Here is a 13,804-nt window from a genome sequence, read left to right on the forward strand (position 1 = left end):
CTTTGACAGGACCAGGATTGTTTTCCCTTCCTCACTACCTCTTTAACAGAACGCACCCTAAGCTGAATTGAGATCCTTCATTCTAAAACAGAGTAGCAAAATTTCCAGCCTCATGACTGCCTGAAGACTAGGCTATATTAATTCTAACAACTACTGTTACAGAAACATGCAGCAGATGGACAGAACTGCTCTTTAATACCTCTTATTTTGTGCCTCAGTAGACCAAGTGATGTTTCACAGCACACCATAAGGGAAATGGGACAAGTGTAGTACTGTCCAGTGCCATCTGGATGCAACAGGTTTCTTTCTGATCACACCACATACACACCACAAAACCTCTGCTGCACATTCTTTGAGTTGTGACACAAATACAGGGAAATTTAAGTACCCATCTATCAGCAAGTAAAATGAGTTTTGACTTCACAGAAATAACACACTGAAATTATGATTTTTTTCAAGTGGAAGAAAAAAATCCTGGGGTCTATCATAGTACCTCCATAGCTTACAAATTTTTTTATTGTCTACACAGCTACTATATGGCAAGCTGCACAGGTTCACGCCTCCTATTCTCAATTTATTTTTATTTTTTTTAATTAAAAAAGCCCCCACAACTAAAGAGTACAGAAAGTCTGAAAGAATTCTAATTTTTGGCAAACTCATACTCTTCTGGTGCAGCCCAAACTTACCATAAAAAGCCAAAGCACTTAAGGAACAAGAGATAACAAAAGTCTTCCCAAAAGGACAATGCTCCATGTCAGAAGAGAGCTTAGAACACTGGACTTCTCTATGCTCTAAATTTTCACTCAAATACAAATCCTGTGTTATAGAATATCTATGTGCCCTCATACACAAGATCTTACAAGAGCTTACACTAGTTTCTGATTATCCTGAATAAGTGTGTGGGAGGATAGAGAATAAGAATGGGGAGAAAGAAGACAAGCGTTATTAAAACAAGTTTCCTGATAAATGAAATCTCTGTTTCAGAGCAAATGGGAACGCTAAAGCACTAGCATTTCCACAGACTGTATATCCTGAGTTTTGATGAGTCCTAAAAGCAATTCAGAATCTGCAGCTTCTGTCCTAGACGGTAACTCTTGCCTGTTCTTCTCATTATTCAATTTATTGAATTAAACTGAAACCTGAGGAGGTGAGGGGCAGATGCAGGCAGTGTACGTCCTCCGTGATGTATTAAAAGATCAGATTTTGCAATTCTGTTTACTTGAAAGGGAAAGCTATGTCCACTTACCGTTAATCAGTGTCTTCTCTGAAAAGCGACAGGCAGTATATTAGAAATGAGTTATAAGGAGGCCTTTATACAGACTACTGAAAATGTCTTCATTTCTTTGGGAAGCTAGCTGAATAAATGATACTTCTGATAAGCATAATTCACATAAAAGAAAAATGTACGGAATCAAGAGTGATAGCAGGCATAATACATGGGACATCTACAAAAACCGCGACATTTTTCATTGTTTCACAGCAAAAGCATACATAAGAAGTCCCCATCAATTTTTCAACAACTTACAGGCTGTATTTTAAATATCAAGTTCCTGGCGATTACATTTACTAGAACTAACACAATTAACTAAAAACGATGACAAAACAAAAAACCTCACCCTTGCCAACGAGCCTAACAGAAGTACCTGACGAGGCTGCAAACGTGTCATTACACAACCACCTCCCCAGATACACAAAAAACCTTGGCAAGAAGGCCGAAGTGACTACCAAAACCGGAGGCGGCGGGACACAGCACAGCCTTTGCGGGCACTTGGTGCCCTCTTCTGGGCAATGCAGACCTTCCTTCTGCCAATACCGAGCACCCCCACGGAAACCGGATTGTCTGCCAATTCCACAATGCATAGGCAGCTTCTATACCTTGAACTAATTCCTGGGACAAATCAAGGACATGGGTCAAACAAGTCCAGATGGAAGAGAGAACGTTCAAACATTTACCAGAGGAATACTTTTAAATTTCTGACACAGCAGCATGTTACATCACAACATTGTTTATTATGTGACTTTTTACAATACAAACAAAAATACAGAAATGCAGTATATGAATACAGCTAAATGTGAAATGGTGATGTTTTTCTTGAGGCCATATTCCCATTTCTAGTAAAATAAAGAAAGACTGCACACAGGTAGAAACAGGTTGGTAGTTAACGCCACAATTTTGTCTAGAAATGACCTATAAATGCGTTTTCCTGCTACTTACCATAAAATGTAAAAAGGGAGTTAAAGGAAAGTTTTACTCACTGGTTCCTACCATATGAAAGAAGCTATATTCTATTTAGGAGGGCCAATATATGGAAAAATATCTAAATTAAATGTTATTACAAAAAATGAAGCAGTAATGAGATCCTTCTGGCTAAAGAAGTTACTAAATGAGAATAGCATATATTCAAAGAATCCAAAACATAAAAGGGTTGTTATAAAAAGCTTAGGTGCACTGTAAGCCTACAACTTCTGTTTTTCCATGTGTACTTTTAAACAATGGAAGTGTCAAAAATAGGGTCAACTGTGTTAGACTAAATTACATTATTGTATATGCTGCACTGAATGGAATTCTTGTATTATAATAATAGAGAAGCATTGTTTGCATCATATTATGGCAATTTATCCTCACCAAAAACCGTCTAGAGTCCTTGCATTTTTTAATATCCTGTAAACCGTCAAACCACCAGAACATGATTGTACAACAGTAAAATGTTTTCTTTTGCATTAAAATGACATGTTTTAAAAAAACAGGAAAGGAAAACAAAAGGTACTTAGAGTTGTTATTTTTCCAAGTACACAACACCCTAGACAATTCAAGGCATCTCATTCTCCATCAAAATCAACAAAAAATTGTCATGCTGTTAAATCCATTACTATGGATACAACGGGTGCAAAATTGGTCAAACGGATCCAACAAACACTGATGTCCAGGCTGGCATATTGGCAACTAATACATAACTGGTGGTCAAAATGATGCCTTTAAAATATCTTCCCTTTCTTCTTATTCTTTTCCAAGGTTCTAAAATGATATATCAAAAAAAAGTTTGTTAAATAATGCATACATGCTCTGATTTTTAAAAAAAGTTACTAATGTACATCTTTTAAAATATGCATTTTATAAAGCTTTATTGGTTGAAATACAATGTATGAAACTCATTATGTACACAGTATTTATACTACATGAAGTCAAGCAATGCATTTATCACTAGATTTCCCCTTCCAAGGACTAGAATTAAATACTTTCATTCTCAAAGCTTTAACTCTTCATCGCTCAGAAGTCTGATGCAATCTAGCTTTCAAATACAAACTTATTTTATTTTAGATAGATCTAATTATGTATGGAGATTAAATTCTGCTTTAGAAACTAATAATCTTTCCAATATTTCTGACATATGCTCATTTGTAACTAAAAGCAGTTCAAGATTTTTCTTGGCTTTTAAGTGATACTTCCATAGTGGTCAACCACCACTGACCATTGTTACCACAGAAATTGCCTTTTAGCAGAAAGCTACGGAACATTTACTGTGAACTGCAGGACAAGACTCCAATTTACCTGGAAGAATTCTGTTGTTCCAAAATACGCTGTTGAGCTTCCCAGTTTGCTTTTTCATCTTCAAACTGGCGACGCTTTTCCTCTAATTCTTTGTGTTGTGCTTCCAAATTCTTTTTCATCTGCTCGTGGCGTCGCTGAAGCTATAGAACATTATTGAGCAGAGTCAGTAAGCGCAGAAAACACAGCAACTTTTGGAGCCATAGTAACAAACATCAGCAATTATACTAATGCAAGAAAATATAGTAGTATATTTTCTCTTCAGAGAAAGTAACTGATAGGCCAAAAACTCAAAAGCGTTATAGGTATTGCCCATAATGAAAACAAAAAGGGTATTAATCCCATAGCCTCATTTTAGAGTTAACAGAAAACACCCCAAATGCTGCCTGAGTTACACATAGGGATTGTAAGCAGCTACACATGTGGCAAACAAAAGGAAATTCAAGAACATTTGATATTTGATGCAAATGTTAAGCAGCAAATTGCAAAGCATTGAGTATCAGTAATGCATAAATTAGCAGCATCTTTGACTGTGTGTAGGGAAAAAACCCCAAGCGTTTATTTCATCCTATAGTATTAAGTATATTAAGGATCTATTTGGGAGGGAAAACATGTTGTATTGGTTTTGTGTGGCAAGGTTTTGGTAGCGGGGTGTGTGTGTGTGTGTGTGTGGGGGGGGGGGGTGTTACAGGGATTAATTTATTCACTAATTAAATGAATTAGTATTATTGAAGTGAATTGCCTACACTGCCAGAACAGTATAAGAAGTCTCTCATGCAAGTTGATGGGACAGACTGACAATCAAATGTGTTTTGAGAATGGAGACACTGTCAGGAAAAGTGATTCCTTTTGTTTGGTGTAACATGTTTTTTAATTGAGTTAAATAGAACTCTTTCCTTACTCTCTTGCAAGTCTGTCTTACACAAACCATTCAAAATGTATTTCCTTTTACAAATTTTTAAAATGCTTTATACTCAGGCACTGTCTATTGCCTACTTTTCTACATTTAGAAAAATGCAACAGAAGTTTAGGAAGTCATGAATTGTGAAGGAAAAAAGAAAAAAGGAATGAATTGCACGAACATTTAAAAACTGGTATCACAGGATGCACTCGCTCAGAAGTCATGAGGTAATACATGAAAAGCAATAAGACAGGCTTTTCTTTGTTTTTCATATAACAAGGAAAGTGTGGAGGCCAGAAGTGTAAATGGGTTCAAAAAGATTTGAGACAGAAATTGAGGAGGTATAAATCTAGTGACTAATTAAACACTGTGATCCAGATAAAACATCTAGCTTTGCAATCCTCAAATTGCTGACTGGTGTATCCTAGCATTTATCTCTTTATCCATTCGCTTCTCCAAAAGAGTGTGTGTGTGTGGGGAGAATCTAGATTGATGTATTTTTTCCTCTGATCCAGTATGCCTTGGCTCCTGACAATGCCTAGGCTGCCAAGTATTTAAACTACCCTTCCAGGGTTCCTCACAGTTTCCCTCAAATTTGGAGCCAAACTTTCTTTAGGAACTTTGACAGTTTTGAACTTCTCTATTAGACTTCTTGTGAGAAGCTGCCTTCTCAAAACTCAAAATTAATTTTCTATTTAAACATAATTTTATAGTAGTCTCTTAAAAAGATCACTTCAAGAGCTGCTTGAAGCCCATAAGAAACAGTTTCACGGGAAGGACTTCACCTGGAGGTGACAGAAATTAAACAACCTTAAAATTTATATATGTTCAAATGACACCAGAACACTGACAAGAACATATCATTGCCTCTTCCTTAATCTAGTAATTCTCATTTAGATGATTTCTTATAGACATCATATCAAGTTCCTGAACTGCTTCTTTAATATGCAACGCAGGTTACCATTACTACATTAGCTTATATAAACCATGAAAATCTCAAGAACTTTTTAAAGCACATGGAAGAAAACAGGCATAAAATATTCCAAAGAACAGGGAGAAAAAGAAAGTGAGAAAGTTAAGGAGTATTTTAACATATTGTGACTGTGAAAATAAAGAGAATGCATGTGCACATTAAAACTAAGTTTGGGCTTATACCATTTCAGCAAAGACAACATGTTGAGAAAGAATAACTGAGTTGTCTTTAAACATAAAATCTAACTATGGAATCAATTCCTAGACAGCGGTTATGTTGCAAAGTCTTGGCAAAAAGAGCCATCCTTACACTTGTTCTGCCTCAAGCATATTAAGGTTTAAGACATTTTGAGTACCTCAGCTTCAGAGTCCTTCAGTTTCTGAACTTTTTCTTTGACTTTCATCTCAAACACCTGTTCCATTTCCATTTCCATTTTTTTCATTTTGGCTACGTGCTCCCTCCTTTCCTCCTCCATCTGTGCCAACGGGCTCCTGCCACAAATCCAGAAGAAGAAGTTAGCTAATAAGAACTTTTTTCCTGTCTGTTACATTAGGGTATCTGTAAAAAACAAGATAAAAATGCTGAAGCATTGTAAGATAAATAACATTGCTGTATGCACTGCTAGCTTAAATTCGATTTGCATTATTATATTAACTGTTCAGTTAAGCTTTCTTCAAAAAGACATTTCATACAATATCTTTTCCTCCCCCACAATTCAATTACATTACATTTAGGTTAACAGAAATTCTTGTCTTTCTATCTTTAGTAGAACCTGGTCATGGGAAGAGAGGAAACCAAAGTTAAAACAAAAAAAATTAGCATCTTCCAAGTGATCTTCAGGCATCTTTTTCCTTCCCGTTCAAATATATAAAAAAATGAATGGACATAATAAAAGTTTTAAAAGCACTGCAGACAAAAGCCCCATTTCCTCTCTAAATATTCACTGTTCAAAGTGAGCCCAAGAGTAAGTTAACATTACAATTGTGTTGAACGCTGTGGTGATACTTTTGAAGATATAGCAACTTTGCAAAAAAAGGTTCGGGCAACTAAACATAAGGATTTCATGAAAGTGTTAGTTGGAATATTTCCATTTAGAAAGCTATTAATAAACTTTATGTATAAAAATAATGTACATTATTTTTAATTTTTCTATACACTTTACGGTAACTACTTTCCTGGATTCTACTGAATCTTTAAAGCTGTATAAGCCTGCTATCAATGTTATGGTGATACAAGTTTTAAATAGCAAGTTTCATATTAAATATCCAATAAATCAGGGTGATTTTGATCTAGTGATGATTGCTACGTAAGAGTCTTGTGAGACTTTTCTGCTGTTCAATAAAGAGTAATCAAAACAAATCACTGGCCTCTTTTTTAAGTTTTGAGTATGTACAGCTTAAATGACAAAGTTTTAACTATTGTGTTGGTAAAAATGAAGAACTGAATATATTTGGAACTGTTATAATCAACCGGCAAAGGGTATCTACCGTAATGTATGCAAAAGTCACTCAGACCAGTAAATTGTAAAACAGAGGTGGCAAGCCTAAGCCCTATCAAAAATATTTTTTTGTCTTAATTTCTTAAAAAAACAAACAAAAAAGGCCCAAACAAAATAACCAAAAAACCCCCAAACAACACCACCCCCCCCACCCCCACCCCCCGTTCTGATTCAAAACATGCAGGAAAAGCATTCTAAAAGGACAAAAGAATTGACTTTCAGTGATGACTGAAACATAATTAGCAACGTCTATTTTGATTCAGAATTTGCCATTGATTCTTAAAGGAATGGAGGTTATATATCATAGTTAAGATCTGGTTTGACTATTAATGGATCATTTTATCCTTCCTGCTTGCCCATTTTTACCAACTAACCATACAGTGAAAGTAATCAATGTCACATGAAGTCAAGGCCATATGAATTTTTTCCTCAAATACCAGTATTTTAAGGGTGACAATTGGTGGGGGGCAAGGAGGAAGAAAATGGCATTTCTATTAAAAAAAAATCAAAAATCCGAACTAACAGTTGCAAAGCTTGGAGTGGCGAGTAAAATGCTGTATAATATACTGAAACTGAGCCTCAGCCTAATGTTTACTTTAGCCCTTCAAAAGGCTAACTGCTAGCAACTTTTGTCAAGGGGGGGGGGGGGGGAAAGGAAAAAAGGTTAACCACAGGTAAAATACAATAATACACAAAAATTAGAAAATGAAAGAAGAGGTGAGTAGCAGTACTTGTGGAAGCTAACCAGCTGTGAAAACGAGACTATTTTCTTGTTGTTACCTTTTAGAAGTGTAAAGTTCTCAAATGTATCTGCTCTTCAAAAATTAACCTAGGAAGTAGATCTGAATACTGAGGAATCATTGCTGTAGTTTCTACAGACTCAAAATGGGAGCAGAACCATCCCATCTACTGACAACCTAATAATCTAATGGGGATGTCATGTGAGCTGTATTTGAGAAAGTGGTAAAAATCAATCTGCACAGAAAATCTGATAAACTAACAAGTGAGCATTTACAGCTGAGAGCTTTACAACATCAGTTACAACTGGTTTTGTTAGGTCTTAAATACGTGATGTGGGTAAAAGCACATCATCCTATGTTTCAGGATAAAACTATACAAGGGACTTGAATAAAAAAAAAAAGAGCTGAAGGAAAAAAACCAAACCACTAAACAAAGATGTTTTACATTTAACTAATTTAACAGGATGTGTGTTAAAACAGTCCTCTAAATTCATCTCCAAAAATTAAAAATTATTCTAGATATGCACAAAGTGGAACCTCTGCAAGCCACTAATAAGATAAAACCATGGTCAGAAAAGATTAAAGTAACTAAATCCCCAATCCAATGAAGAGCTGTAAATTTACAGATAAGGATGAAAATTCCACTAATTCTTTATAAGCATCTATGTAAAGATGATGGAGCTGTGGAGAGAAACTGGGGGAATTTCATAATTTATGCACTTCTACTCCTTGATGAAATTTAACCAAATTTGTCTTGAGGCTTAGCCAAAAAGTTTCTAAAGAAGATGTGTTTTTACAGAGATATTTGTCACTGAAAGTATTTATAAATTCCTAAAGTTTACATTAGCACAGCTTTAGAACAAAACCCAAACCTGCTAGGGGAAAAAAAAAAAACAAAAAACAAAAAAAAAAAAAAAACAAAAAACCAGTGCCAAGAGCAGGATAACAACTGTTTTAAATTTGAAACATTAAACAGTGAAACCCTTTTTGTGTTTATAAGATTTTTGTCTTTAAGTTTTTTGGAAAAATTTAAATGACCACTTACATGCCTTCAACTGTGTCAAATCTAAAAAACAAAAAATACAGAGGCTTAGCTTAGCATGCTTAAATAAAACCACAAAACCAAAATGTAATAATTAAAAAAGTAAATTCATTATTAATAGATTCCTAAAGCTAATTTTGTGCTCCCCCAAAAGCAAATTTTTCACAGTAAAAGGAAAGACTGTTAGTTAAAGCTTGTTATATTTATTTCAAATTCAGTTAGTAAATCACTACACCATGTAAATATTAATGCAGGTTTGATGTGCAGATACTTTCAGGAATAGCTTCCCTAGAATATGCATTCTTTTAAAGTGATTTTAAATCTTTTTAGTGACACGAACAACCACTTGGCTCTAAACAAGTTTTCGGAAACCGATGCCATATGGAGGCTTATCCGTTCATTTAAGAATTGTCACCTAGTAAAGCACATTGTATTAAAAACCCCCAAATGCTCTTGTGCTACAAAAGGAGCACTTGACTTCAAAGGCCAGCAGAGGTCTCACGGGCGGCTGAGCTGAGCTCTGAAGAAGGCTGGGCTGCAGGGTCACCTCCCCAGAGCATGATGCTTAACCCCAGCATGCTTGTGTTAGCACTTCACTAATACTTGGGCGGGGGGGGGGGGGGGGGTGGGGAGAAGTCTGAAAAGAAGATTCTGGTATTAAGTCTCACCATACAGTACGATGGGCTTAATTATTAGAACCGATTCACAGAATTCGCTAAGAATGTAGGCAAAGGCAGTTGAAGCAGTGTAAGCTAGGCAGTTAAAAGGACCTATGCATCGTGTATTATGTTACCCTGTGTGACAGGTTATTGAACAGATCAGTAGATGGGTAAGGCTTATCTTTGCAGTGTACAATATGGCTTTCAATAAAATAAGGTTTTACTTTTAAACTCGCTGAAGATAGCAGCTTCATACAGCAAAGATTTCTCAAATTAGATGTTTTAAATTTCAGAGCAAATGCCAATTTTCTCACGTCATGTAGTACACATCTGAAATTACAATTACCACATAGTTTGAAGAGACAAGTTATCCATACATGTGCAGATTACCCTTGGCATTTTATTTTATTTTTTTAATGGTTGGGATGATGTTGAAAATTTGAAGAAATCATACACTAAAACTAAAATACCAAAAAGCTACATAATCATAGAAAATACATGCTTTGGATTGCTCTTAGGTCAACAAGTTACTTGTAGAACAGTCAATTAGAGTTTCACTGAATCAAAGGAGACAAATCAGAAAGAAAATTATCAACTAGATAGAAGAAACTGCTTCAATTCATCTGCAAAGCATTATTAAAACTTGTAGCACATACTTCTATTTGTTTTCACATTTGCATTCTTGTTCAAAGAAATATGTTAACAAGTTGCATGACAAACAAAGACCTGCTAAGATCATAAAAATACAGCTGTTTTAAAGGTACAAAAGGTCAGTCCAGTCTCCAATAGCTGCCAGTAGGAGATACTTTTGGAAGAGTGTAAGAACCACTGCACGTACATCTCCTCTTAAGTCTGCCCTCCCAGCTTACAAAAGAACAGCAGCTTAGGAGTTTCCAGAGTCAGAAATTGTATTTGTGTTTAACAGTACGCTTGTAATACTACCAGATAGCATCAGAGCACGTCTCCATTCTCATGTAGAGATAGAGGATTTGTCTCCTGGGAAAGAATCAGATTTCCAAAGGACAAAGTCAAATGTTGCTCCATTTTGAGACACAGACACTTCTTACAAAAGGTAAGCAGGCAAGCATAAAATTCCTAAGGGGATGCACAGGTAAACTGTTAATAGTGTTCCTCCCTCTTTCAATTAATTTCCAGGAAGACACACGGTTATTAGGAAAATTCCTTCTATGCTGCTTCAACTATGCTAGATTCAAAAGTATGAAAACACATCGCAGCCAAAAAAGCATGTTAAAGCTTAAAAAAAATGCTGCAACTCAACATATGGCTAAGGTAACAAGACAAGAATAGCATCAGCTGCTTCATAACCAGTACATGCATTCAAAAATTTTATTTATTTACTTACTAAGTCATCCTATGTATGGAGGAACAAACTCTAAGGAAACGTTCAAGTATTTCTTACAAGGTTGCAATACATTTTGCCATCTTTCATCTTTCTCCATAGCTGAATCACACAAACTGCAGTAATTTATTTTTTCTCTTGAGAAAAAGAAAACCTGATAGCTAAGAGTGCCAGTTGTATTTATTCACCTCCAAGCTGCAGTACTGCAGTGTTCTGAGCGACAGATTTCTTACGGAAAAAATTGTTCCAAAAGGCATGTTTACCTAGAAGTATTCAGGTGGGACAGCACAGTGATCTGAGATGGCAGGAGATGCAAAAGTAAGCATGTTTCAGAAAGCAGAGTAATTCCAGACCCTCTTAGTGTAAATTCTAGCTAAAAAGGAAATCTCAGCAATGCTATCAGCAACTGATTGGGGTGAGGGGGAGAATGAAGGACACAAAAAGAGGTTTGAAACCTTCTGGTAGATGCATTCATACAAAAGTACGTCTTGTTACGTTTGCAATATGGGAATAAAAAAAATAATGTTTAAAAAAAAAAAATCACTGCATTATTCTTTTTAAGAAGAAGGCAGAATAGCCAGTCCTTACTTGGATTAAGTAACAGACTAAGTTTGTAGGTGCAGACTAACAGAAATCTAAGCAGACACAAAACAAAATGGTGAAAGTATTATAACTAAAATTAAGATTTTTCAAAATCTAAGGAAAACATGCCCAGATTTGGAAAGGTATTAAAAAATAGCATTAAACAACACAAAAAATAAAATCTATACAGCTTCCTCCGATATCCAAAATTACAATGAAAAACTTTCACTTTTCAGTACAGTAATAGCAAATAATAGTACAGTAAAAAGTATAGAAATAGCAAGTTAGAAGTCCTGGAGGAAATGCAGAATTTTCTGTTCTGCACTACTGTTACTATACCACCACCTTAGCAAAAAGAAAGATGGCTCAAGTTCTTGTGCTCAAGCACATTTTCTGCTCTCATGTGCCCACCTGCACCGCTTTGTTCTCAAATGTGCAAACTACCTTCCATGCCCCTTCACCGCAATTTTTTCACAGTGACTACCTCATTTAGTAATTTTAGTTCTTAAAACTCCTCCTCTCCCTACCATCAACACTGTAGCAGTATGAGGACAAGTGTAGCTTGAGAAGTATTTCTAACACACTTGCTATATGCATTCAGAAGCCTTGAGATGCGAGTCAGGGATAATATGATGGCAGGAAACAGGGCAGTGAGAAGAAGTAACCACTGTGTTATGGATACACATATTTGAAATTTATTCTTTTTAAGACTTGACCTCACTACAAACTTTACCTAAATTTAAGTACACTTTTGAAGAGTTGATATAACTGACATATACTGTTACATTTTTTGTCAATGCTGAGCAGGGAAGTCTTGTGTAGGCTCACATTTGATGAAAAAAATCATGCTCACTTAAATCATCACCTCACAGCCACTTTCAACGCATTAAGATAGTGTAGAATAGACACTCCTTTAGCGAAAAATGGCTTTGTAGCTGTCATATGGATGGGAATAGCAGATATTTCCATCTAATTTCAGGGATCTTTTTCAGGAAGAACAGCTGTAATTTGACATATCATTAGCTGAACAGAATAGTACCCTATATTTTGGTTGAGGAAATCTGTATTTAAATATAGTACAAATAAAAGAAATAAGACTATCACTAATTGATAATTATTTAATCACTAATTATTGTTGATACAATTGATAAATGCAGAGCAGGAAAAATACTTAAATTTAAGAGCGTAGCTATTCTCAAATAACATTATACAATGCAGAATACAATAGAGCCTACTTTTAAATCTTCCAATAACTTCATCAGATTGACAGCAAGTTGTTTGTCAGAGATAATGAAAACTACATATTAGGGTTAAAAAAAAAAACCAACACAAAACAAACACAAACCAGCAACAAAAACCAAAAAGCCCTGCATTGCAACTCTCCTCTCACAAAAGATAAAGATGGTGCAATAATTTCCCTGCCATGATAAGCAACCATAGAAGTAGCCAGGGCAGCATTTCAAAGATGACAGTAGCAGGTCTGGTTTTTCAGTTTCTAAACAAATATTAACCCATTCTTCTCAAAAACATCCCTGAGACTGAATATTGAGCATTCATGCCAAAAGAACCAATAATCCCAAAAGTAGTATATAAACCAAAATAGAAACACTAATGCACAAAAACTTTGCAATAAGTACCAGTGAAATAAAACTCAAACAGAAATAGTAAATGTAAGGATTCGCTTCAGAACTGAATCTAACTAAAACCCAGTTATTTAACATGTTCAGTTAAACTAGTGTAAACCTCAGTTAAACAGAAAAAACAAATCATAAGTAAACAAGAGGTATACAGTTTTCAGACCAGAAAACAGTGACGAGGCAACTGATTGGACGATAAATACAAAGCCACCCTACCCCCCAAAAAAACCCCAAACAAAAAATTCCACCACACATACAGAAAACCAACCATCAACCGAAAACCAGAGCAAAAAGATTAAAGTGCAATACAACCTTAACAAGAACTTACTTTGTTAGCTGCCCTTTATTTTTGTTGTTGTCAACACCATTGTATGTAACAGCTGCCAGTTTTCTGCTTCTGTAGTTCTCATAATGTACATTGTTAGTGACATCCTTCAGGTCCTGCATATGAGTTCTGTCAATAAGTGTAATTTACCATCTTAGTGCACAAATACAAAATACTATCTGAAAAATCAGTCCATGTTCATACTGCAGATAGACTTAAATTATATCCCCCTGTTAATGTCCCATTCCCCACAATGTTGTCATTCTTCCATTTAAATTAGAGCTGTCCTGACCGCAAAGTCCCAGAAATAACAGATTATTTTGCACTGAACTATCCCAAGTTTGCAGTATTCCAAACATTAACTTACAGGACCAATCTTTAGAAACTTTGAATTCTGTGGCTAAACTTGCAAGTTTTGGAGAACAGCTATGAGAACTGTGTATTACTACTGTAGTTAAGTGCGCCAAAGCATGTCAGGCAAGAAACAACCAACAAGCCAAAACTTCCTAGTTTCTATCTTTTAAGTCTGCAAAAGTTAAA

At 35.4% G+C, this 13,804-nt stretch overlaps 1 protein-coding gene across 2 annotated transcripts in view; it reads right to left on the reverse strand.

Annotated features, from left to right (window-relative positions):
* Positions 1 to 1,990: 1,990 nt before the first annotated feature.
* SEPTIN7 (septin 7) overlaps positions 1,991 to 13,804 on the reverse strand; it is a 67,566-nt gene continuing 55,752 nt past the window's right edge. Inside the window, exons 10-14 of one of the 2 annotated variants that reach the window (XM_049816514.1) lie at positions 13,268 to 13,393; positions 8,705 to 8,725; positions 5,777 to 5,912; positions 3,551 to 3,690; positions 1,991 to 3,016 (exon numbers count right to left, since the gene is read on the reverse strand). In XM_049816514.1, coding sequence (XP_049672471.1) covers positions 2,977 to 3,016; positions 3,551 to 3,690; positions 5,777 to 5,912; positions 8,705 to 8,725; positions 13,268 to 13,393 — 463 coding nt within the window. In that variant the 3' untranslated portion in view covers positions 1,991 to 2,976. The remainder of the gene's footprint in view (positions 3,017 to 3,550; positions 3,691 to 5,776; positions 5,913 to 8,704; positions 8,726 to 13,267; positions 13,394 to 13,804) is intronic. The other variant, XM_049816515.1, reaches the window with a different exon arrangement.

This window comes from Accipiter gentilis, chromosome 14, assembly GCF_929443795.1.
Source record: "Accipiter gentilis chromosome 14, bAccGen1.1, whole genome shotgun sequence".
Classification (NCBI taxonomy): Eukaryota; Metazoa; Chordata; class Aves; order Accipitriformes; family Accipitridae; genus Astur; species Astur gentilis.